The sequence below is a fragment of the Miniopterus natalensis genome, chromosome 19, assembly GCF_054644295.1.
Source record: "Miniopterus natalensis isolate mMinNat1 chromosome 19, mMinNat1.hap1, whole genome shotgun sequence".
Classification (NCBI taxonomy): Eukaryota; Metazoa; Chordata; class Mammalia; order Chiroptera; family Miniopteridae; genus Miniopterus; species Miniopterus natalensis.
Window position 1 is genome coordinate 5167430 of NC_142099.1, and position 24447 is coordinate 5191876.

Sequence of the window (24447 nt, forward strand, 5' to 3'; positions counted from 1 at the left end):
CCCGTCAGAGTTTGAGTCAGTTCTTTACCCCTGCTTCCTGGCCCACCTCTGCCAAGCCTAAACCTCCTCCGTGGCTCTCTGCCAGTGCCCCACCGACACCTCTTCTTCCTGGGGTTGTTCCTTGATTCCTTACTGCCTCTTGGCTCCTGGGTAGAATTATTTTCCGCCTAGAGACTGTTTGCTACTCACGTGGCCATGACAGATTCGACCCTAAGTGCAACCCCTTCCCAAGACTTAGGGAAAGCCGAATGCCTTCTACCCCCGCCTGCCCCGAGTCAAAGACAAACCACTATCGTCACCTACCCCCAAACTGGAAAGGATGGCTTTTTCTTTTTTAACATTAAAAAAAAAAAATTTTTTTAAATTTAATGCGCACCCAAGGATATGTTTATTGATTTTAGAGAGAGGGAAGAGTGAGACATTGTCAGAGAGAAGTACCCATCTGTACACACCGCAATTGGGGATCAAACCCATAACCTAGGCATGTGCCCCGACCAGAACTAAACCCGCAGCCTTTCCGCCTACTGGACGGCACTCCAATCAGCCACACGGCCAGGCAAGGATGATTTTTCAGTAGTTGGCGCTGGGTCAACTAGAGACGCATAGGGAGGAAATGCAGCCTCCAGCTTCACACCACACACAAGGCTCAACACACGTCCTGGGTGAAAATATAGGACATCTTGACCGAGGTGGTGCCCAATGGTTGGACCCTCTCATGTGGACAGAAGCGTGTCCCTTGCAGGATCGGGAGTAGGTGGGAGCTGCCCGGGGTCTGTGGGAGGCCTGGGGGGTGGGTGTGTGGGTGGGGTTCAGCCTCCGCGTGGGCAAAGCAGGCCTTCCCCAGGCGGGAGGGACCTGGCTGGGCCTTTCTCCGCCTGAGAGCTGCAAGTTTGGCCAGCAGGGGGCGCTGCTGGAGCGCCCGTCCCCAGGAATGGGATGGAGGGCCTACAACAATACCAATTACTTAAACTTGCAGCCCTCCTGGTGGGCAGGCAGTCTAGTAAATGCGGGATAGTCGGGGTTCACCAGCCTCTTCACAGTGCTCCCATGGCCAGAGGACCCCTCGGGGCTCCCCTCCCATTCTTCCTTTGCCTGCACCCCCTCTAGGGTAGAGAGGGCAGTGAGGGTGCCTGGCCAATGCAGAGAGGCTGGACCCTGCAGCTGGTGGGCTGGGCTTGGCCTCCTTGCTGAAGGTTTGGGACCCAGGATCTGAAGTGTGTCCTGACCCCTCCGAGCCACAGCAGTTCCCTTCCGCCAGGTCTGCATCTGCTTCCTGTTCGATTGGGCAGTTCTCAGCCAGGCTGGAGTGGGCCTGGAACCCCAGATTCCCACTGAGATCCCTCCCTCACTGCCAGTCCCATGGGGACCCCCCTCTTGCTCCACCTCTGGCAGAGTCCCCACCCCCCAAGCAGACACCACCGCGGCCACCATGGCTGCCTGGGATTCCTGCTGCTCCCACCCCAGGTGAGACCTCTTGAACTCATGAGGTACAGCTCCTGTCTGCTGGGTCCAAGCCTATAACCTGCGCCGAGCTCCTGCCAGATCCAACTCACTGCCTCCCCCACCCGCCCCACACTTTCTCTGCACAACTTCCTTTGTATTTCTCTGTATTTAGAGGTTCACTAATCTCATGCTGTCCAAAAACCCAAGTGTTTATTACAAAGGGCCTTGGTAGCCCAGGGACGTGTTTTGAGCCCCAGCGTGCCGTTACAAAGCTCTCCAGCACATTCTCTCTGGTGTATGGGCCCTTTCTGGCATCTCTGTTGCCTTGTTTCCACCACTGGGAGTGTGTCTAAGGTCTGCCTTGTGAAGTTGTGCCTCTTGCCGATAATGAGCACAAAGACCACAAAGTGCTCTAAGAAACGTCCACTGTGTTTGGCACCGAGGGCCTCTTGCTCGCTGCCGGTTTGTCTAGTATCAGCTCCCGCAGTGTTTGGGAACAGTCTTGGATTGTTGTTGGCTTTTCCTGTCCTGCGGCTTCACTCTGTGGGAAGTATGGTGTCCTGGGTAGAGCCTTGGGGTTGACTGGATGGAGTCAAATATACCTTTGTGACTTAGCTGTGTGTCCTTGGGCAAGTTACTTAGTTTCTCTGAGCTTCAGCTTCCTGATCCATAAAATGGGGGAAGAAATAAGTAATTCAGAGAGATGTTTTGAGAATTCAGTGAGAAAGTCTATGCAGTAGGCACATAATAGGCACTCAATAAATATTGGCTGGAATTATTAGTAAAAGCAAACAGACCCCCTTTTTTAAAGAGGAACAGATCTTTCCTGAACGCATTTGTCCTGCTTAAACTGACTGCTAAGAAGTAATTGTTTCTCAAGACACCCAGGAGCAGAGGCCAGGGAGAGGGGATATTGTTGGGTGCAGGGGAGATTGGCTGCAACTTGGTGCTAGGGACCTGCACCCTCAGACAAAGAGGGAGACGCCGATTTCCAGCTTCTGCTGGTTTGGGGTGCTGAGCCCTCTGTGTGGGCAGGGAGACGCAGAGGCAGTATTGTTCTCAGAGGAATTAGCTAGAAAGAAGGCCTGCAGCCAAATGTGGAATCAAATCAGAGAATAGCAGAGCTTCGAAGAACTCAGAGGCCCCACAGCCAGGCGCACGCTTGTTGAACATTTACCGTGTGCAAGGTGCTCTTCTAAGCTCTTTTCATGTGTTAGCAGATTTAATCCCCCAAACAGCCCCCACTGAGTGAAAGCTTTGTGAAGCCTGAGCTTTGTCTATTTTGTCCAGGGCTGAGTTTCACGAGACACATATTAGATGCCTGATAAGTTTGGTGGATGAAGAAGCCCCGTGAGGCGTGGATGTACCATTGTGATTGGAGGAGGGAATGCAAGTACAGAGAGGTGAAGTAACTGGCCCCAGGTCCCCCAGCTGCTGAAGGGCAGAGTGCAGGACTCAAACCCAGGCCACAGTGAGAAGCTGCCTTCGAGCCTCGATTCCAGCCGGGGCAAGGTTCGAGCCTCGATGCCCGACCAGGTTCTTTTCCTTCTCTGATCTGCTTGCTTGCAGCTTTTCCTACCGTGGCCATCTGTAGCTATTTGTATAACTCAGAGGGACTACATTAGGGGCGCTTGGCTCTGCCCACTATTGATTTTCCAACTTCACAGAGTACAGCATTCATGTATTTCAGTAAAGGGTCTGATTTGCAAGTTTTCAAACTCTTGTTTTTTCACAGTGACGCAGGTGCCAAAGAGAATCAGATTTCCAGGGTTAAAGTCCTGTGGATTTACATGCTACTGGAGGTCCTTCAGCGCGTAGTGAGCCTGTGAGAAACGGCTGAGGGTGTCTGAACAGGCCCTTCCTTCCAGCAGCCCGGGAGGAGTCACCCCTAGAGAGAGAACTGGGAAGGGAAGGGAAGGAAGAAGGCGAGCTGAGAAAGGAGTGGCCTCCGGTGTGGCGGGGCCTCTGCCTCTCCCTCCGCTTGCCCTCCCCACACCACCCTCCACTTCTCACTACTTCGCCACTGGCCTTCCCACCACAGGCTACTTTTCTGCTTTACCCAGCAGGGACCAGACGAGGCCTCCTGATTGCAGGCAGGCAGGGAAGCTACAAAAACACAGTTACTAAACATCATTTTAATTTGTCATTTCTTAAATCCCACTAGAGTCACAAAATATGCAATCAAAATATGCAATATACCTTTGGATGATAATGCATGTCTATTGGTTTGGGCCTTCTGAAAATGTTTCCATACTGTGAGATAAATGCTCATGAGAAACAGCTGGGCGGTTTCTAACCTTTCCTCTGAGTTTTTGTGTGTAAAGAAAACAAAGACAAGACTGGTTACTCTAATTAAAGATAATAATTTGTGTCAGTTAATTGTGCAGCATACAGTAATTGCAGAGAGATACAGGTATGTATGCAGAAAAAGATGTGATTTTCTGTTTATTTAGAAAAAATTTTATGGTTTATTCAAATGGCCCATTAATATGATACATATTCTGTTATTTAATGTACTGATAAGTTAATTACATTATAATGCTATGATTGAAAGCTTTAAAATATTATCTGTTTTATGTTTATATACTTATATATGTCCAAAACATACAAATAAACTATTAATAGATCCTTTACTACAATCTGCTACAAAGGAGTATACTTAGAATTTGGGTCTTTTGTTACCGGGAAACCCGGGTGGGCCTCGGGATGCCTGCCGCTGTATCCAGTTCCAGGAGGCAGGGGTGAATCATCTAAGGCGTTTATTGAGAAGGCCACCAACCAAGAAGACGGGGAGCCTACGAGCATCCCAAACCTGTACCGTAATCCACTGTTCACAGCTGCGCCACCTCCTTAATTGCTTCAGTCCGGGATCGAGGGGAGTTCAGGGTGCAAAGGCCTAGGAGAAAGACGCTAAGGGAAAAAAACTTAAATCCCTGCTTACAGAAGTATTTGTGTTCTACAATTTTATAAGTAATATAATTACAGTTCAGATTCACTCAGGTGCTCAATCTTTGGAAATTATAAGTGCCCCTGTCACTTTCATGTAAAATATTTTATGCCCAGGTTATTAGAATTCCTTTTCTTTATCAAATGATTCTCATAACTTTCAGTGCTTTTCCTACACCCTTTAAATCATTTTGTTAGAAATTCCCTTGGATAGCCCCAACCTAAACTCATTTGTTTGCAGACCTAAATGCACGCTCGACATGTATACCAGCCACTCCAGAAGGTCCGTCAGCTCCAAAGACTAAAGTATTAGCCCTCACCCAGGCCTGCCAGCTGGTAAAAGGGGAAAAAACCACAAAAAACAAGCACATAGACTTGTAGTGCATGTGCTTGTGGGGTAGTCCTCGAATTTGGAGTGAAGAGTTTTCGAGATTGGACAAAACATAAAGCTCGAGCTGACCGCTCTGCTACTCAGCAGCATGAACAAAGACAGAGCCCGTTGCTCCCCTAATCACATGCAAAGCAGAGGCCCTGGAGGAGTTCAAAGAGGCTGTTTTTAACTGTCAGAGAGAAACCCCTGATTTGGAAAAGTGGAAACATTCAGAAGCAGGAAAGGCGGCAGAAAGGTAGTTGACTCACCATCAAATCATTTCAAGTGGAGGTCAGCGAAAACGTTTCATGATAGCACTTGTAAGAGCAGCGACTCACGGGCAACAGCCTTCAACACGGGCGGGGCAGGTAGACGTATTGCCAAAGAGGTTTCAAAAACAAGTCCTCCTGCCAATGATCCTGGTCACATGTAAAGGTGAGATTGTTCAAGGACCAGAGTCTCCAGGGCGCTTCATTCTCCGAAGGGACTTCGTACCAAAGCCTCTTGCAGTGGATTATAAATAAGTTCTGGTCATTTTCTGTTTTTTTTTTCCTCCGAGTAGATGAACACTTTATCTTGCCAGAGGGCTATGGTTCTAACTGTGGCAAAAAAAAACTTGCCTGATTCTGTTTTCCAACCTGGGGAATTTCCATTTATCTCCCTAATAACGACACTCGTTTTAATGGTGCTGCTATTAAGGAGCTCTGTAAACTTTGCCTTTTGCCCCTAAACCTTCCTATTTTTATCATGCACAGTCCTTGGGAAAAAAAGAGAGAGAGCTAATGAGATGCTAAATGCTGAAATGAGCAAGCTCTGGATATTTACTGGTCCTTTATCAGTCCTTTGCACAATTTTCTCCCATGCTCTGGGTAATCAGAGTTGATTTACACAAAACAAACATCCTGACACCCTGTATTCTTTCCAGATGAAAGAATTTGGCTGTGACTTTCCTCAAAGGCGGGCAAAGAGTGAAGTACAATGTGTATGCAATTCTGTGTCTCTAAAATAAAAAATCGAATCAGTGGCTCGGGGAAAGCCCCCATTACAGGGGACACTGTCCACATGATCTACAAGGGAAAATCCAAAGTCCGGTTTCAGGGGCTATTTCTTACAACATCCTTCCAAGGAAGTGTTTCAGAACCCACCAAAATGAGGCCCGCCTTCCCTTCCTGAGCCAGGCTGCACCTGGATCCAACGTGAGGGATGTTGAAGGGCTCCCTGCCCCCTTTACGTCTCCACTGCCTGTGAAAACCCTGCCCTCTCCCAAAGGCTTCTGGGCACTCTGAGGGATGCCCTCCCTGGAGGCCTCCGACAGCGCTCAGCTGAGCTCCCCGCAGTCCCCAGAAGGCCCAAGCAGTGTACTCAGGCTCAGGGTGGTGGATTCTCTTCCCCCTTGTCAGCAACAGCAAGAAAGTACATGACCATTTGATTCAGGTAAGCATTTAGGATCTTCTTTATCTCAGGCACCAAGATCCCCACACTTCCTTGAGACACTGGGTGCTGCTCAGATCATTAAGGGCATGTGGAAATGTGCACATGGACTTCAGGACCCCATGTACCGAAGTCGGTCTCAATTCTGAAGCCCAAGAAAAGCGGCACAAACATGCTCTCAGCTGGAGGGAGGCTCGGTGTGGGGGCAGAGGGCCAGCCCCCCCATCTGAGTGTGCCTTCCAAGGTGACTCACACCTCCCTCCCTTGGGCTTTCCTGACCTCTCCCTCCTGCGTCCGAGGCACGTGCAGAATTCCCTCCCAGCCCCGCCAGGCCAGTGGCTCTGCTTTGTTGTTGACCTCACGCTCTGGACCAGCGCCATCCAATGGAAATACGATGCTCTCCACCTGTCTAATTTTAAGTGTTCCAGTAGCCACATTAACAAGAAGAAAGTAAGTTTCAGGATATATTTTATTTAACCCAATATACCCACATAACACTTTCATTTCAACATGTAAATCAATTCAAAAATTATTAATGAGATATTGTACAAGATCTGGCCCCACTCTGTCTTTGAAATCTGAAGTATATTTTATACTGAGAGCACATCTCAATTAGGACCCTACCTTTTAATTGGAAATACTTGACCTGTATCTAGATTTCAGAACATTTATGGTTGAAAGCATTGATTCACATACCCAACGGAACATACCTAAACATTTTTCAATGACTGAATTGAGTATCAGTTTTTAAAATTAAATTGATTAAAATTAAATGAGGAATTGAGTTCCTCAGTTGCACTAGCCACATTTCAGGTGCTCAGTGGCCGCATGTGGCTGGCAGCTACTACATCACACAGCACAATTCTAAACCATAGGCTTCCTGTTTCTTTGCATTCATTCTCTGAGTGAAACAGAGCCCAGCACATAGAGGTAATGAAATGTTTGTTGAATGAATGACTAGCAGAGTTGGGAATTTTAAAAAAGGGAACAGTAAGGGTACACTAAGTGCTTTAAGTGAAATGACATATAAGGAAACCAGTTTTACCCTAGGCCAATAGATATAAATGAGAGTTAAGTTCCTAAGGTATATTTCTGGTCACAAACATCATCAAACTTCTAAACGGAGACCTAAACCACTTTTAATATTAAACATTGAAATAGATGTGAGCTCTATATACACTTAAGAAAAACTAATAACAAGAAGTAAGGAAATGATTTTCAAACCTGCTTATTTCCGGTTCATACTAAATCTGTCCCATATTTCAAAACACCTCTCCCTGTGGTTTCTACCCAACTTCCATTTTAAAATTTATTTTTGATTTTTTATCGTTGACACTATTACAGATGTAGCCCCCGTCCTCTCCTCCACCCAGTCCCGCCGTCCCGCCCCGGGCCTTCACCGCTCTGTCGGCTGTGCCCAGGGGCTGTGTGTATATGTGTTTCTGGCTACTCTCTTTACCTACTTTTTCCATCCCCTCCCCTCCCCTCTGACCTCTGCCAGTCTGTTCCAGGTTCCAAGAGCTAGAATTGCCTTATTTCACCATGCCTACCATATTTTAAATATTCTGTTTGTTAGCATTTAAAAAATACATTTTCTCAGTGGATTCCGGTCATGTTTCTGCTCCAAGCTCAAGATGTGTAAAACTCAATGACAAATCCTAATGTATTATGAAAAATATTAGAGGGCTCTTAAGGGGGCCAGCCCTTGTGGGTGAGTGTGTGTGTGTGTGTGAGGGTGAGTGTGTGAGTGAGTGTGAGTGTGTGAGGGTGAGTGTGTGAGTGAGTGTGAGTGTGTGAGGGTGAGTGTGTGTGTGTGTGTGTGAGGGTGAGTGTGTGTGTGAGGGTGAGTGTGTGAGTGTGTGTGAGGGTGAGTGTGTGTGTGTGTGTGAGGGTGTGTGTGTGTGTGTGAGGGTGAGTGTGTGAAGGTGAGTGTGTGAGGGTGAGTGTGTGTGTGTGAGGGTGAGTGTGTGTGTGTGAGGGTGAGTGTGTGAGTGTGTGAGTGTGTGAGTGTGTGTGTGTGAGGGTGAGTGTGTGAAGGTGAGTGTGTGAGGGTGAGTGTGTGTGTGTGAGGGTGAGTGTGTGAAGGTGAGTGTGTGAGGGTGAGTGTGTGTGTGTGAGGGTGTGTGAAGGTGAGTGTGTGAGGGTGAGTGTGTGTGTGTGAGGGTGAGTGTGTGTGTGTGAGGGTGAGTGTGTGAAGGTGAGTGTGTGAGGGTGAGTGTGTGTGTGTGAGGGTGAGTGTGTGTGAGGGTGAGTGTGAGTGTGTGAGAGTGTGAGTGTGTGTGAGGGTGAGTGTGTGAGGGTGAGTGTGTGAGTGAGTGTGTGTGTGAGGTGTGTGAGTGTGTGTGTGTGAGGGTGAGTGTGTGAGTGTGAGTGTGTGTGAGTGTGTGAAGGTGAGTGTGTGAGGGTGAGTGTGTGAGTGTGTGAGGGTGAGTGTGTGAGGGTGAGTGTGTGAGGGTGAGTGTGTGTGAGTGTGTGTGTGTGTGTGAGTGTGAGTGAGTGTGTGAGTGTGTGAGGGTGAGTGTGCACGCGCGCTCGTCGCCAGCATGGAGTCAGGCTTCTCGCCGCGGAGGAGCGTTCAGCCGGGACGGGTGCTGACTGCAACTCGACTTGAGGGGCACAGTCTTCGGGGTGTAACTGGAGCCCGGGCCCCCCGAGCGCCCGGAGGCTGTGCAGCCCGGGGGGGGGGCAGGGACGCAGGAGCCCGGCCGCCTTTGTCCCCGCAGCGCGCTGCCCACGGCCCCGGACCCGGCCTCGGTCTGGACGCGGGCGGGAGCCCCGGGGCCGGCGAGGGGCCCAGGCGAGCCCAGCCCCGGGCCTTCGGGGCCGGGCGCCCAGACCCCGTACTCGGAGCCCCGCGGCTCGCTGGCGGAAATGTCTCCGCGGCGCGGGCCCCCCGCCCGCGACCCAGCCCCGGGCGCGGAGTCCCCGGGGACCCAGGAGACCCGGTGATTGGCGGGCGCGGGGCGGGGCCTCCCAGGGCCTCTTCCTCCCGGCCCCGCGCAACCTGACCGCCCCGCACGCAGGCAGGACCCGACCATGGCCATGACGCTGGGTTACTGGGACATCCGCGGGGTGAGCGAGCCTCCGCCCGCGGGGGGCCGGGCCGGGCCGGGCGGCTTCCACCCGGGGGTCCTCCTCGGGCCCCTCTCGCCGCCGTCCTCGGTGCGCGGGCGCCCGCGGGTGTCTGTGTGTCCTGGGGCTTTGGGGGGCGGTGGGAGCCGGGGGAGCGCGGTCCAGAGCGGGGCCCCGACCGCTGACCTCTGCCCGCCGTCCCCCCAGCTGGCGCACGCCATCCGCCTGCTCCTGGAGTACACGGACTCCAAGTACGAGGAGAAGCTGTACACGATGGGGGACGGTAATGCGCCCTGTCGCGTCCCGCCTCAGGCCCAGCTCCTGCCGCCTTGGTGCCGAGTCCCCGCGCCCCGCCGCCTGTGGCGCACCTCTGCCGCCGCCGGGCGCAGCGGGCCTGCCCCTTCCTTACCCGCCCAGGCTGGGCCTTGGCCCTCCAGGCAGGACAGGGCAGGCGCTGCCGGGCCGTGCCAGTAACTGCCCTGGCTTCCCCTAGGCTTTGCCTACACTTTATGGAAGCCTTAACCATGTGGGTGCCTGAGGCTTTTAAGTGTCTTTTCCCCAGAACAGAGGGAGAGAGACACTTAGTGCTCACATCGCCTGCTCCAGGGCCGGGCCACTGGCTCTTTGGCAGGTTCCCGGGAAAGAGGGAAAGGGGGCTGGTGTCGGGCATGTTTCCTTCACTCCATCTTCTCCACCACAGCTCCGGACTATGACAGAAGCCAGTGGCTGAGTGAGAAATTCAAGCTGGGCCTGGACTTCCCCAATGTAGGTGCAGGGCATGGGGACAGTGGGCGTAAGGGGACCTTGTCTCTACTCTGAGATCTCCTTTCCCCGCTTGCATATAGGTTTTGAGGTCTGGGGTTTCTGCTCAGCCCCTTAGCTTCCTGGTGCCTTTACTGCTTTCCCACGATGCTCTGTGTTCCAGCTCATTCTTTAATTTTATGGTATATTTGCTTAGTACCTACTGTGGGCCAGACACTGAGCCCAGGTTTCATGTCTGCTCCAAATGCAGGGGGTGGTTTCAGGGGAGCCTGTGGCCCCCTGACCTGCCCCTGTTACCCTTCTAGCTGCCCTATTTAATTGACGGGGACCACAAGCTCACCCAGAGCAATGCCATCCTTCGCTACATTGCTCGAAAGCACAACCTCTGTGAGTGGGGCTGCGGGTGGGTGCAGGGGGACAGGTGGCCATGCCCCTGGGGCTGGCTGGAGTGGGATCCTGAGGGAGTCTCTGTTGTGTCATTAGGTGGGGAGACAGAACAGGAGAAGATTCATGTGGACATTTTGGAGAACGAGATTATGGACACAGCCAATCAGTTGGCGAGGGTCTGCTACAGCCCTGACTATGTGAGTGGCCTCCTGCTGAGCTGGCCTGGGCCACCTTTGCTAGGAGCTTGGACACTTTTGTCTCATCCACACTGGTCCTATTTGTCATTTGAACTCCTTGGAGCTTCTGATCCTCCAAGCTGGTCCCTATGCTGTCAGCAGAGTGACCCTCATAACCCCCAGGTGCCTCAAATGAAATTTCTGACTCAGTTTCCTTCAATCTTAGGATAGAGTGCAGACTCCCCAGGGTGGAAGTTCAGTTTCTAACCATGTGTTCAGCTTCTTAGGCCAGCACTGCCTCCTTGACACCTTTGGGCATCAGCACATTTTCCCAGTAGGCAGCGTGGGGTGCCCACAGGGCCTCTGTGCCTCTCTCTCCCTCTTTCAGCCTCTCAGATTCTCCCCATCTGGCCAGAAAATGCTCAGTGTCCACTCTGTCACCCACCAGCTGGAACCTATAATTTCTGCCCCAGGACACATTAGTTCTTTGTGTCTTTCATTCTGCCTGATGTCTGAGTCCAGGGCTCTGCATGTTCTCCCAGCATCCTGGGTCTAATGAACACAGGTTGGATTGAATGATAAACTGGGCACTGACCCAGGTGCAGCTGGGGGGCATGGCTGCTCATCCGTGGCAGGTGGGGGTCAGGAACAGCCCTGGGAGTCCTGCCTGTCTGCCCAGGAGCCTGTGTCTGAGGGTGGTGACAGCTGTATTGTGTCTCAGGAGAAACAGAAGCCTGAGTACTTGAAGGTGATCCCTGAAAAGATGAAGCTCTTCTCACAGTTTCTGGGCAAGAGGTCTTGGTTTGCAGGGGACAAGGTAAGGGGAAGACTTTGGAGTGGGGGACCTGACAGTTTCCCAGTTTCAGAGTTTGGTGCCCATTTGTCCTTTGCCTCTCTGCAGCTCACCTATGTGGATTTTCTGGCTTATGATGTCCTAGACCTGCACCGCATATTTGAGCCCAAGTGCCTGGATGCGTTCCCGAACCTGAAGGACTTCATTAGCCGCATAGAGGTGATGCCACGGGTCCTCTTTCTGTTTTATCTCTTTCGTCTTCCCTCTTATCCTTGATGCTTTGCTAGTCCTGGAGCCAAAAAGAAGCTTAACTAGCATTCATTGAGGGTTTGCTTTATGCTAGGATCTGTGTTCAGTATCTCACATATATTGGGTTCAATTTAATCTTTACAACATTCCTACCTGGTGGAAGGTTTATCACCTCTCTTTTCCAGATAATGAAAAGAGGCTGAAAGGGTAAATCATTTGCTCAAGGTCACAGAGCAAGTACAAGCTGTGTGGGGTTCCCAGTCAGCATTGGCCTCCATGGGCAGTAGTCAGTGCCCCCCCTTTCCTGTGCCAGAAAGACGAGCTCAGGTCCTTCTCCAGCCTGGGCTCACAGCTCAGGACATTCTGGCTGAAGCAGAAGGCTCAGGAGCTTGTATGTAGCGTAATTAGTGGAGGTGAGACATGGTAGGAATGATATTAAGTGCCGAAGACACAGACAGTGTTGACTTGCTATCTGCAGACAGCTTTGTAGAGTGGGATCCCCTTGGGCAGTACCGAGATTCCCGGGCTGTGGTCGGTGCTGGGATCTGGGTACACATGTGGGTGCCCCCTGCGGGAGGATTTTATCTTGATGTCTCCTGTGGTGGGCACTTTCCTTCCCCTCCCCTCTCCCTTTCCTTCTGTCCAGTTATCCAAGATATTGTCTCAGAGGTGAGGTGTTCCGTTTATTTTCAGTCACATTCACTGATGTGCCCTTCTGCTCTGTATGAGGCCTGGTGTCAGGCACAGAGGGGATGCTAGGTGACCCAGCCTTGGAGCGCCGCCTCCTGGGTCTCAGTGCAGTGGAGAAGCACAGAGTCCCAGCTGTGTGGTGCTGAGGTTCCGCCTGGGTGGTGGCGGTGCACAGGCCGCCCTCACCTCACAGCTCATCATCGGTTATCCTTGGTCAACTCCCAGGCGGACCAAGTCAGCTTTATACAGATTTGGGAACTTGAGGCCTTATTAGCCCAGGAGGTGTTCATCTTAAATCTTTTTCCCTTCCACCCTCCATCAAGAGATCTGCGTTGTCAGCTGCTTCTCATCAGCTCTGGTTCTGGTCCAGGTGATCAGCCTTGGACATTATGCAAGAGGTGGCATGAGTGACGGGCCGGGAGGGATAGGGGACAGCTGTGGGCTGCAGGCTGCAGCCTGTTGTGGCCAGGCCTTGGTTACAGGCGGTCAGTCCCAGGGCCTCTGAATCCTGTAGAAGTTCCTGGGCGCTGCCTGTGGTGGGAAGATGGGGCTCACCCCCCCGTGTGTCTGAGGCCTGCTTGGCTGCAGCAGGACAGGGCTGAGGTAGGTCGGGCGCAGTGAGCTTGAGACCCGGCTCAGGAGCCAGGCCAGGCAGCTGGACTTTCTCCTTTCAGGGGACTCCTGAGGGCCTGGCCTTGCTCTCCTGCTGCACAGCCTCCTATCAGCTTTCAGCCCGTTTTGCTGAGTCATTGGTTGAGATCTGGCCTCCCCTGCGAGCTGCACAGTCTGAGCCCTTTCGTTCTGCCTGGGGTCCCTCCTTGGGCAGCCCGGGGAGGCTAGGAGCCTCCCTCTGAGAAAGGAGACTGTTTGTACAGACTGAGGGTCAAGGCTCCTGTGTGGGAGGGGAGGGGATGGGAGGGGAGGAAGGGAGGCGGAAAGGAGAGGAGGGGAGGAGGGGAGAGCAGCAGCAGGAGCACAGAATGGGAGAGAGCCAGGCTGTCCTCTAGCTCTTTGGACTAACTAGCAGTGTGGCATGAGGAGGGGGCTTGAGCTCTGTGTGCCTCAGTTTCACTTCTGAAAAATGATAGCAGAACCTATCTTGTAGGCAGTGGTGTGCAGGTTCTAAACCCGAATCATAAAGTCTCATGGATATAAAGCACCCAGCACAGCGTAGAGTCTCACATGTTGTAACTCCTACTAAGATATCACATCAGGTACAGGAAATTGGAAGAGTTAACTTAGCAGAGCTGGGAACCCCAGGAAGACTGTTGTATGCCCCGTGCTTGACCCGACAAGGGGGTCTTGCCAGGACCCTGAACTTGGAGTGTTTGGAGTGGGGCTGCACAGGCCAGGTGGGGCAGCAGACCCTGAGGCCTGGCCTCCTTTCCCCCCTCAGGGCCTGAAGAAGATCTCCGCCTACATGAAGTCCAGCCGCTTCCGCCCAGCACCTATTTACTCAAAGCCTGCAGTGTGGGGCAACAAGTAGGGCCTGTAAGTGCAGGAGATGGGAGCGGGGAGCAGCCTGGGGTCTGGAGAGCAGCTGGTCCTCCGTGGACCCACCGCACCAGCTGGCTCGCTCTTTTGTTCTTTTCTTTCCTTCACCCACACTCCAGTCCTATTTGACGCCTTTCCCTCCCCCAGTCCAAGTTCTCCCAGGATCTTAAAGCTCTCCAGCTCTCCTTTGTCCAGGGAGTCTCCCTGTGACGTCCTTCACTATGCACTTAGTGCCTTGCCCTGCACTGAAGCCAGCCGGACTGACCTTCCTTTCAGTGATTGCTCCGCTGTCAACCACTGACTCAGCAACAGGAGCTGGACTGGCCCCTTGGCCTCTAGAGCTCAGCCCTGAGCTCCCACCTGAAGAAGAGTTTGCCTGGGTGTGCAGGCCCTTTCCCCAGCGTGGTCCCTGGCCTGCCCGGCCTGATCCCCAGTAAAGCTAAACATCCCTTCTGTGTCCTGTCTTATTCCCTCCTGGCCACCTGAACTCTCCAGTGGGTTCCGCTGCTTCCAAGGGTCTGACTGGTGATGCTGGCAGTGGCCTGGTCCTTGGGGATGTGGAGTGGCAGTAAGGTGTACTGATACTTTTTGTTCCCATTCCTGACAGCCTTGGAGCGTGACACCTCATGGGGCTCTCTTTAGAAGGGAGGCCTCTTTCTGGACCCTGACCTCTCATTCATTCATCCACCATTATTGGGGGCTCACTGTGCAGAGCTTCATGTCTTTGCGAGTAGGGCTCAGAGGTGCTGGGAATCCCCAGTGGAGAGAACGGGGATTCTTTCCCACTTTACACTGTCTGACTTTATCACACCTGTAAGATCTCTGGGATTCCATCTCTGTGAAAACGGTCCCAGCCTTGAATAGGCATTTCCCAGGAGGGACTATCCAATTGGCCAAGAAGCATATGAAAATGTACTGAACATCATTAGATACTGAAGAATTTATGAATGCAGTTGGATCCTGTTACCCACATAGGCTAAAATTTAAAGGATGGGCAGTTGTTGAATGTGTGGAGTCACTGGAACTGTCTTTCATTGCTGTTGGGACAGCCACTTTGGAATACCAGCAGTATCTACTGCAATTAAATGTACAACCCTCTGCCCATGGAATTTCACTTCCTTATAGTCTAGCAGGGAAGAGTGCTTATGTCTTCAGGGACACGTGCCGTAACCTTCAAGGCCGCTTTATTTGAAATAGCCAATAACTGGCAACAATCCAAAGCCTATCAGTGGGAGAATGGACAGATAAAGCTGGTTTATTACTATGACTCCATTATCCATATGATGGAATCCTACACTACAGTGAATATACCATAATGAAGACAAATGCCTTACTGTTACACATAACACGGGTGACTCACAGACAGCATTGACCAAAAGGATGCAGGTACCATAAAGTACATAGTATAGGGTGTCCCAAAAGTAAACACACATTTTGAATAATTATAAAGGCAGCGTTTATTAAAATACATTTCATTTTCAAAATTGAGCTATCAGCTGTTAAAGTGTGTATACATTTTTAGGGGGACACCTTGTATATACTTAAAGTCAACGGACAAAACTTGTGTTTAAGGTGACTGAGGTCAGCCAAATGGTGACCTTGTGTGTGGGGTGTTGCTCATTGAAGGGACCTTGTGAAGGGTGGAAATGTTGTTTTGTTCTGGGTGGTGATTCCAGAAGAGTATGGTATGTAAAAAGCCATAGAGTAGTACATGAGATTGGGCATTTTATTGCATGTCATACACACACACACACACATATGTATATACAGTTTATCATCTGTCTCTCCCTGTAGCAGAGGCAGGCCCCAGCGTGCCTGGCCCTGGAACAATGTACAGGAGTTTGAGGGGCCTGCTTTCTGATAGCCAGAGTGACACCACTCATGTTCTTGAGGACCAGGCTGCCAGACCCATCCAAATATGTTCTCTGCCCAAGTCTCAATATCTTGACCCTGATCTGCAGCCTGGTACCTGCAGCAGCAGGCCCCAGGGCAAGACTATTTCCGGGTCCTCCCTGCGGACATCCGTCTCTGTCAGCTGGTAGCCAGGGGAGTGCGGGCTCTGGTCTCCTTCCTGCTAGCTGGAATTGCCCTCTAACTTGTGAGTGCATTTGTTTTTTGAAGATCCACTCATCTGTTTTCACATCTGCATTCACCCTTATAATAAAGCCTTTTTAAAAAAGAAGACGGCCACAGCCCAAACTGTGTCTGTCCTATTCTCTTAGTTTTCACACAGTGTTCTGCCTTCAAAGTGGAAGTTGGCAGGTAGGACATATTCTTGTGGAGGTTGTACCACAGGTCACAGATCACAGAGGGACTTCAAAGGCCACCTGAGCCACTCTCTCATACCCCAAAGCACATGCATGTCAGGAGCCAGGGGCAGGGCTGGAATCCGTGGACTTGAACAGCTGAGGGTCTGCAAAGCACACACTGGTTCTGCGGGGCTCCCCCAGGGTCCTGACTGACCTCCCCACCCATTTCTGATGCCCTCTGCAGCAGCACAGGCGGCTGGTCCCTCAGAGGACAGCTCTCCCCACTTCACTCACATGCCCTATGTGACCATGCTCGCATGCACCATGCTCCTGGTTATTGTTCCGGCCAATATCAGGGATATCTAGCTGGCTGGAGGGACATTTCTGGGGCTGCACCTCCTTACCCTGCCTCTTTGCAGGGGCTGGTTCTGGATTTCAATCAACAGTTTCCACCATAAAGCCAATTAATTGATTTTCATGTATCAGACACATGACTTAAGAGCTGGGTCCTCCCAAGTCCTAGCAAGGAAAACACAGAACACGCCTCCTTTTCTCTGTCCTTGGCCCTAAGGGTTCGTGATCTGGACGACACGCGGCATCAGGGCTTCGTTCTCAAGTCTCGGAGGGGCCTTCAGCCTGGCTGGTCTACCAGGGACAGGTGCTGAACGAGACTCTGGATTTGAGGGGTGCCAGTCTTTGGGGTTTCATTGGAGTTTGGGCCTCCCTGAGCCCTTGGGAACTTGCAGCCCAGGGGGAGGACGCAGGAGCCCGGCTGCCTTTGTCCCCCCAGCGCGCTGCCCACGTCCTCGGACCCGGCCGCGGGCGGGGAGCCCCGGAGCCGGCGGAGGGACCCAGGCGAGCCCAGCCCCGCGGCCTCCGGCGGCCGGGCGCCCAGACCGTGCTCCCCAATTCCCACGGCTGATGGCGGACACGGACTGCTTCCATCTGCTCGGGGCGGGAGCCACCCGGGAGTCACGGGCTCTCCCGGATCCCGTGGTGCGAGGGGCGGGCGGGGTTTGGGGCGGAGACTAGGGACGGAAACGAGGGGGCCCGCGCGCGGGCCTGCCCCGCCCCCTCCCGGACCGACTATAAGTTCCCAGCGCAGCGGCGCCAAGGACCCTCCTCTCAGAGCGCAGGACCCGACCATGGCCATGACGCTGGGTTACTGGGACATCCGCGGGGTGAGCGAGCCTCCGCCCGCGGGGGGCCGGGCCGGGCCGGGCGGCTTCCACCCGGGGGTCCTCCTCGGGCCCCTCTCGCCGCCGTCCTCGGTGCGCGGGCGCCCGCGGGTGTCTGTGTGTCCTGGGGCTTTGGGGGGCGGTGGGAGCCGGGGGAGCGCGGTCCAGAGCGGGGCCCTGACCGCTGACCTCTGCCCGCCGTCCCCCCAGCTGGCGCACGCCATCCGCCTGCTCCTGGAGTACACGGACTCCAAGTACGAGGAGAAGCTGTACACGATGGGGGACGGTAATGCGCCCTGTCGCGTCCCGCCTCAGGCCCAGCTCCTGCCGCCTTGGTGCCGAGTCCCCGCGCCCCGCCGCCTGTGGCGCACCTCTGCCGCCGCCGGGCGCAGCGGGCCTGCCCCTTCCTTACCCGCCCAGGCTGGGCCTTGGCCCTCCAGGCAGGACAGGGCAGGCGCTGCCGGGCCGTGCCAGTAACTGCCCTGGCTTCCCCTAGGCTTTGCCTACACTTTATGGAAGCCTTAACCATGTGGGTGCCTGAGGCTTTTAAGTGTCTTTTCCCCAGAACAGAGGGAGAGAGACACTTAGTGCTCACATCGCCTGCTCCAGGGCCGGGCCACTGGCTCTTTGGCAGGTTCCCGGGAAAGAGGGAAAGGGGGCTGGTGTCGGGCATGTTTCCTTCACTCCATCTTCTCCACCACAGCTCCGGACTATGACAGAAGCCAGTGGCTGAATGAGAAATTCAAGCTGGGCCTGGACTTCCCCAATGTAGGTGCAGGGCATGGGGACAGTGGGCGTAAGGGGACCTTGTCTCTACTCTGAGATCTCCTTTCCCCGCTTGCATATAGGTTTTGGGATCTGGGGTTTCTGCTCAGCCCCTTAGCTTCCTGGTTCCTTTACTGCTTTCCCACGATGCTCTGTGTTCCAGCTCATTCTTTAATTTTATGGTATATTTGCTTAGTACCTACTGTGGGCCAGATACTGAGCCCAGGTTTCATGTCTGCTCCAAATGCAGGGGGTGGTTTCAGGGGAGCCTGTGGCCCCCTGACCTGCCCCTGTTACCCTTCCAGCTGCCCTACTTAATTGACGGGGCCCACAAGCTCACCCAGAGCAACGCCATCCTTCGCTACATTGCTCGAAAGCACAACCTCTGTGAGTGGGGCTGCGGGTGGGTGCAGGGGGACAGGTGGCCATGCCCCTGGGGCTGGCTGGAGTGGGATGCTGAGGGAGTCTCTGTTGTGTCACTAGGTGGGGAGACAGAACAGGAGAAGATTTATATGGACATTTTGGAGAACGAGATTATGGACCTCCGAATGTACAACATTAGGACCAGCTACAGCCCTGACTTTGTGAGTTCCCTCTGGCAGGGTTGGGCTGGACAAATTTTGATAGGAGACTAGACTTCTGTGTCCCATCTGTGCTGATCCTGTTGCCATTTGAACTCCTTGGAGCTTCTGATACTCCAAGCTGGTCCCTATGCTGTCAGCAGAGTGACCCTCATAACCCTCAAGTGCCTCAAATGAAATTTCTGACTAAGTTTCCTTCAATCTTAGGATAGAGTGCAGACTCCCCAGGGTGGAAGTTCAGTTTCTTACCATGTGTTCAGCTTCTTAGCCCAGCACTGCCTCCTTGACACCTTTGGGCATCAGCACATTTTCCCAGTAGGCAGCGTGGGGTGCCCACAGGGCCTCTGTGCCTCTCCCTCCCTCTTTCAGCCTCTCAGATTCTCCCCATCTGGCCAGAAAATGCTCAGTGTCCACTCTGTCACCCACCAGCTGGAACCTATAATTTCTGCCCCAGGACACATTAGTTCTTTGTGTCTTTCATTCTGCCTGATGTCTGAGTCCAGGGCTCTGCATGTTCTCCCAGCATCCTGGGTCTAATGAACACAGGTTGGATTGAATGATAAACTGGGCACTGACCCAGGTGCAGCTGGGGGGCATGGCTGCTCATCCGTGGCAGGTGGGGGTCAGGAACAGCCCTGGGAGGCCTGCCTGTCTGCCCAGGAGCCTGTGTCTGAGGGTGGTGACAGCTGTTTTGTGTCTCAGGAGAAACAGAAAGTTGAGTTTTTGAAGGTGGTCCCTGAAAAGATGAAGCTCTTCTCACAGTTTCTGGGCAAGAGGTCTTGGTTTGCAGGGGACAAGGTAAGGGGAAGGCTTTGGGATGGGGGATCTGACAGTTTCCCAGTTTCAGAGTTTGGTGCCCATTCGTCCTTTGCCTGTCTGCAGCTCACCTACGTGGATTTCCTGGCTTATGACTTACTGGATGTGCTGCGAATGTTTGAGCCCAAGTGCCTGGATGCGTTCCCGAACCTGAAGGACTTCATGGCCCGCTTTGAGGTGATGCCATGGATCCTCTTTCTGTTTTATCTCTTTCGTCTTCCCTCTTATCCTTGATGCTTTGCTAGTCCTGGAGCCAAAAAGAAGCTTAACTAGCATTCATTGAGGGTTTGCTTTATGCTAGGATCTGTGTTCAGTATCTCACATATATTGGGTTCAATTTAATCTTTACAACATTCCTACCTGGTGGAAGGTTTATCACCTCTCTTTTCCAGATAATGAAATGAGGCTGAAAGGGTAAGTCATTTGCTCAAGGTCACAGAGCAAGTACAAGCTGTGTGGGGTTCCCAGTCAGCATTGGCCTCCATGGGCAGTAGTCAGTGCCCCCCCTTTCCTGTGCCAGAAAGACGAGCTCAGGTCCTTCTCCAGCCTGGGCTCACAGCTCAGGACATTCTGGCTGAAGCAGAAGGCTCAGGAGCTTGTATGTAGCGTAATTAGTGGAGGTGAGACATGGTAGGAATGATATTAAGTGCCGAAGACACAGACAGTGTTGACTTGCTATCTGCAGACAGCTTTGCAGAGTGGGATCCCCTTGGGCAGTACCGAGATTCCCGGGCTGTGGTCGGTGCTGGGATCTGGGTACACATGTGGGTGTCCCCTGCGGGAGGATTTTATCTTGATGTCTCCTGTGGTGGGCACTTTCCTTCCCCTCCCCTCTCCCTTTCCTTCTGTCCAGTTATCCAAGATACTGTCTCAGAGGTGAGGTGTTCCGTTTATTTTCAGTCACATTCACTGATGTGCCCTTCTGCTCTGTATGAGGCCTGGTGTCAGGCACAGAGGGGATGCTAGGTGACCCAGCCTTGGAGCGCCGCCTCCTGGGTCTCAGTGCAGTGGAGAAGCACAGAGTCCCAGCTGTGTGGTGCTGAGGTTCCGCCTGGGTGGTGGCGGTGCACAGGCCGCCCTCACCTCACAGCTCATCATCGGTTATCCTTGGTCAACTCCCAGGCGGACCAAGTCAGCTTTATACAGATTTGGGAACTTGAGGCCTTATTAGCCCAGGAGGTGTTCATCTTAAATCTTTTTCCCTTCCACCCTCCATCAAGAGATCTGCGTTGTCAGCTGCTTCTCATCAGCTCTGGTTCTGGTCCAGGTGATCAGCCTTGGACATTATGCAAGAGGTGGCATGAGTGACGGGCCGGGAGGGATAGGGGACAGCTGTGGGCTGCAGGCTGCAGCCTGTTGTGGCCAGGCCTTGGTTACAGGCGGTCAGTCCCGGGGCCTCTGAATCCTGTAGAAGTTCCTGGGCGCTGCCTGTGGTGGGAAGATGGGGCTCACCCCCCCGTGTGTCTGAGGCCTGCTTGGCTGCAGCAGGACAGGGCTGAGGTAGGTCGGGCGCAGTGAGCTTGAGACCCGGCTCAGGAGCCAGGCCAGGCAGCTGGACTTTCTCCTTTCAGGGGACTCCTGAGGGCCTGGCCTTGCTCTCCTGCTGCACAGCCTCCTATCAGCTTTCAGCCCGTTTTGCTGTCATTGGTTGAGATCTGGCCTCCCCTGCGAGCTGCACAGTCTGAGCTCTTTTGTTCTGCCTGGGGTCCCTCCTTGGGCAGCCCGGGGAGGCTAGGAGCCTCCCTCTGAGAAAGGAGACTGTTTGTACAGACTGAGGGTCAAGGCTCCTGTGTGGGAGGGGACAGGAGGGGAGGGGGAGAGGAGGTGCGAGGAGGAGGGGAGGAGGGGAGAGCAGCAGCAGGAGCACAGAATGGGAGAGAGCCAGGCTGCCTTCCAGCCCTTCCCATTTACTAAGCTGTGTGAGTTTGCAGAAGGGGCTTGAGCTCTGTGTGCCCCAGTTTCACTTCTGAAAAATGATAGCAGAACCTATCTTGTAGGCAGTGGTGTGCAGGTTCTAAACCCGAATCATAAAGTCTCATGGATATAAAGCACCCAGCACAGCGTAGAGTCTCACATGTTGTAACTCCTACTAAGATATCACATCAGGTACAGGAAATTGGAAGAGTTAACTTAGCAGAGCTGGGAACCCCAGGAAGACTGTTGTATGCCCCGTGCTTGACCCGACAAGGGGGTCTTGCCAGGACCCTGAACTTGGAGTGTTTGGAGTGGGGCTGCACAGGCCAGGTGGGGCAGCAGACCCTGAGGCCTGGCCTCCTTTCCCCCCTCAGGGCCTGAAGAAGATCTCCGCCTACATGAAGTCCAGCCGCTTCCGTCGAACACCCGTGTACTCCAAGGCCGCCATGTGGGGCAACAAGTAGGGCCTGTAAGTGCAAGAGACGGGAGTGGGGAGCACACCCGGCCCTGGAGGGCAGCTGGACATTTCTGCATTCTTAGACCCTTCTGCTTTGCTTCTTTTCAATCCCTTCTCCCCACCCCCCCTCACCAGATGCCTGATTGGCCCCTTATCTGCCTCCCAACCCCCTTTCCATCCAGGCCCTTAAGCTGCAGGTCCCCACTTCAGTGATGTTCCTGCCCCTCCCACATTAACTCTCTTGCTTTAAATCCAGTGAGACCGACCTTCCTCTCACTGGCTGCTCTGCTTCGAGGAGCCCAACCGGACTCCTGGCCTGGAGAGCTCAGCCCTGAGCTCCCACCACTGCCCTGAAGACCACTATTGCCTGGGCGTGCAGGCCCTGCTCCCCCGAGTGGTCCAGCCCTGCCTGATCCCCAGCAAAGCCTAATCGCACCTGCTTGCTTTATTGCCTCTGGGCCCCTGGACTCTGTGTTGGGGTTTGGGGGTGTCTGTTTTCCCTCTGTCGTCCATACCGGCTGGGTAGTGTGGATGTATGTGAGGGGTGGTGGCGGGGAGGAGCATAAGGTTTGTTTCTCATTCCTAGATCTCTTCATGTTCCGTGTGCCTCAGCCTGGGGTCTCTACAGAAGAGGGTGCTCCTGTGCCCGCGCCTCTCCTTCATTTCAGCATTTGTGGAATGCCTCCTGTATGCTCGTAGTCCTCTGTGTCACTGTGCAAAGGGCTCTTGGGGTGGGGAAGGGGGTTGAGCCGTCCGCTGCTGGTGTGGGATCCTAGTGGCCTGCCTTCTGTCACCTTTCCTGGAAGTATTCCCTGCCGCAGGTCCCCTTCCCCTGTGCTCTTACAACATATCTCAATAAAATGCATCCCGCTGTGCTATTGCCGTTTGACTTGTTTTCCTCTCCATCCTCATCAGAAATTCACTGAGGAGAGAATCCATTTCTTATTGGACTTTTAATCTCTGATATCTATCACACTGCCTGAACGTTTACTCTACGAAAGTTGGAAATCTGAATTAGCTCTAGTAAGACCCTGGCAAACTCTACAACCATTCTTGGGATTTAGAGCTCTGAATATAGTTCATCTCAGGCACCAGAGGTACAAAATAAAGCTCAGAAGATTTCAAATGTACAGGCCTGGGAGGATGAGCCCTTAGCTCTTTCTACCTTAAGCATTTAATAGGCTTTAGCTGCTCTTTGAATAACTTGACGTCTGACCTCAGTAGGCCTGTGTGCTGGGCCAGAGGCTAGCCAGCCTGTGCGGTCAGAAGGTGGTGTGGGCATTGATGGTAGGACACCTTTAAAGGTGGAGGGTTCTTGGGACAGTTGCCTGATCAGCACGGTCCTCAAATATTGCCTCGAGAGTGGAGCTGGGCCTTACTAAGGCATAACCTTGAGACTCAGCTCGCAACCGGGGAGATTTGAAGAGTCTTGTTGGGCATCTGTCCAGATGATCTCTGCCTGCAACTGGACTTCTAAAAGTTAGTAAATAAAAAGGGAGCCATGGGAATCATGATGAAAGTCGTTAAGAAATCAATGATTAAAAAGATAAAACTGGTAAAAGTTCAGCAAAGCTAACCAAAGTTTATGAAACGGGTAAGAAAAATTAGTTAAGCCAAAAGCTTATTAAACTTTAACTTAAAGATAGGAGGGGTAAGTACGAAAAAGAGCAGTAGTGGAAACTAGGAGTGACACTGATAAAAGATAAGCAGAGAATAAAAATATTAAACCTGAGTAAAATAGATGTAGGTCCAGAAGAGGGGTTGGCAAGTGTTCTCTGTAGAGGCATAGATAGTAAACACTTTGGGCTTTTTGGGTCATGTGGTCTCCGTCAATTACCTATTGAAGTGTGAAAGCCAACAGACAAATGAACGGGGCTACATTCCAACAGTATTTCAAACACAGATGGCCGAAGCTTCCGGACTCCTGATCTAGGAGCTCAGATTAAAAGGGCGTAGCTACATTAAAGCCTAAATATTAGCTTTGAGACGTAATAGGTGATTATCAAAGAAATAAAGAACAAAAGAATTCGATCCTTAAAAAGGAGGGAAGATGTGATAACGAAGACAGTCGCAAATGAAAACAATTTTTAAAATGTGGTCAGAATTATAAAAGCTAAGTATTTTAAAGTCTGGCGCAGAAGTAGTAGAATGTATGTGCTTCAAACTGTTGGGGGCAGTGGGAACAGCACCAGGTGTTAAGCAGGTGGGGTCAGACCGGACCTGGGCTCAGCAACCTCAGTACTTGAGTTCTGGCTAGGAAAGAATTCAGAGCCAAGACTCAAGCTATAGCAGAACAATTATTTATAAAATCACAGAAGTGGAAGGAGTAATTCCTAGAAGAAATGGGCTTAGGAAACAAGTTAGAGAGGCAAAGGGCGGGCCCTTGGAGCTTAGAAGTGAGGAAGGTAAATGTGAGGCACCTGGAGGAAGGGGAGGGGAAAGAGGTGAGGGAAGGCAGCGGGCCATGCTCCTAAGGGTTTTAATGGTGGAGATTTTAGGGGCGGTCCCAGGGAAAGATCTCATTATAATATTCAGCAGCTTTCCACGTGTGTCCTTTCAGGGTCTAGGTCTCCACGGATTGATTGGTCAGCGCCCAGGCAGGGGGTCATTATCCAATGCAGCTGGTCCTGAGGTCAGCCGGAGGTCACTTTTCTGGTTTTGCTGTTTTTCTGGG

The 24447-nt window shown here is 52.6% G+C and overlaps 2 protein-coding genes across 5 annotated transcripts; both read left to right on the plus strand.

Annotated features, from left to right (window-relative positions):
* The first annotated feature begins 9192 nt into the window (after window positions 1-9192).
* On the plus strand, window positions 9193-14262 carry LOC148090848 (glutathione S-transferase Mu 1). 3 transcript variants are annotated; one of them, XM_087828329.1, is made up of 9 exons: window positions 9193-9262; window positions 9470-9545; window positions 9963-10027; window positions 10330-10411; window positions 10508-10608; window positions 11309-11404; window positions 11489-11599; window positions 13716-13810; window positions 13933-14262. In XM_087828329.1, the coding sequence occupies exons 1-8, from the start codon at window positions 9227-9229 to the stop codon at window positions 13803-13805; spliced, it is 657 nt and encodes a 218-aa protein (XP_087684455.1). In that variant the 5' UTR covers window positions 9193-9226; the 3' UTR covers window positions 13806-13810; window positions 13933-14262. The 3 variants fall into 3 exon arrangements, with proteins under 3 accessions (XP_087684455.1, XP_087684456.1, XP_087684454.1); XM_087828330.1 differs by having other exon boundaries at window positions 13961-14262; XM_087828328.1 differs by having other exon boundaries at window positions 13716-14262.
* Window positions 14263-17148: 2886 nt separating this feature from the next.
* On the plus strand, window positions 17149-22651 carry LOC107545231 (glutathione S-transferase Mu 1-like). 2 transcript variants are annotated; one of them, XM_087828313.1, is made up of 9 exons: window positions 17149-17243; window positions 17451-17526; window positions 17944-18008; window positions 18311-18392; window positions 18489-18589; window positions 19289-19384; window positions 19469-19552; window positions 21694-21785; window positions 22360-22651. In XM_087828313.1, the coding sequence occupies exons 1-8, from the start codon at window positions 17208-17210 to the stop codon at window positions 21778-21780; spliced, it is 627 nt and encodes a 208-aa protein (XP_087684439.1). In that variant the 5' UTR covers window positions 17149-17207; the 3' UTR covers window positions 21781-21785; window positions 22360-22651. The 2 variants fall into 2 exon arrangements, with proteins under 2 accessions (XP_087684439.1, XP_087684438.1); XM_087828312.1 differs by having other exon boundaries at window positions 17153-17243; window positions 19469-19579; window positions 21691-21785.
* The last annotated feature ends 1796 nt before the right edge of the window (window positions 22652-24447 follow it).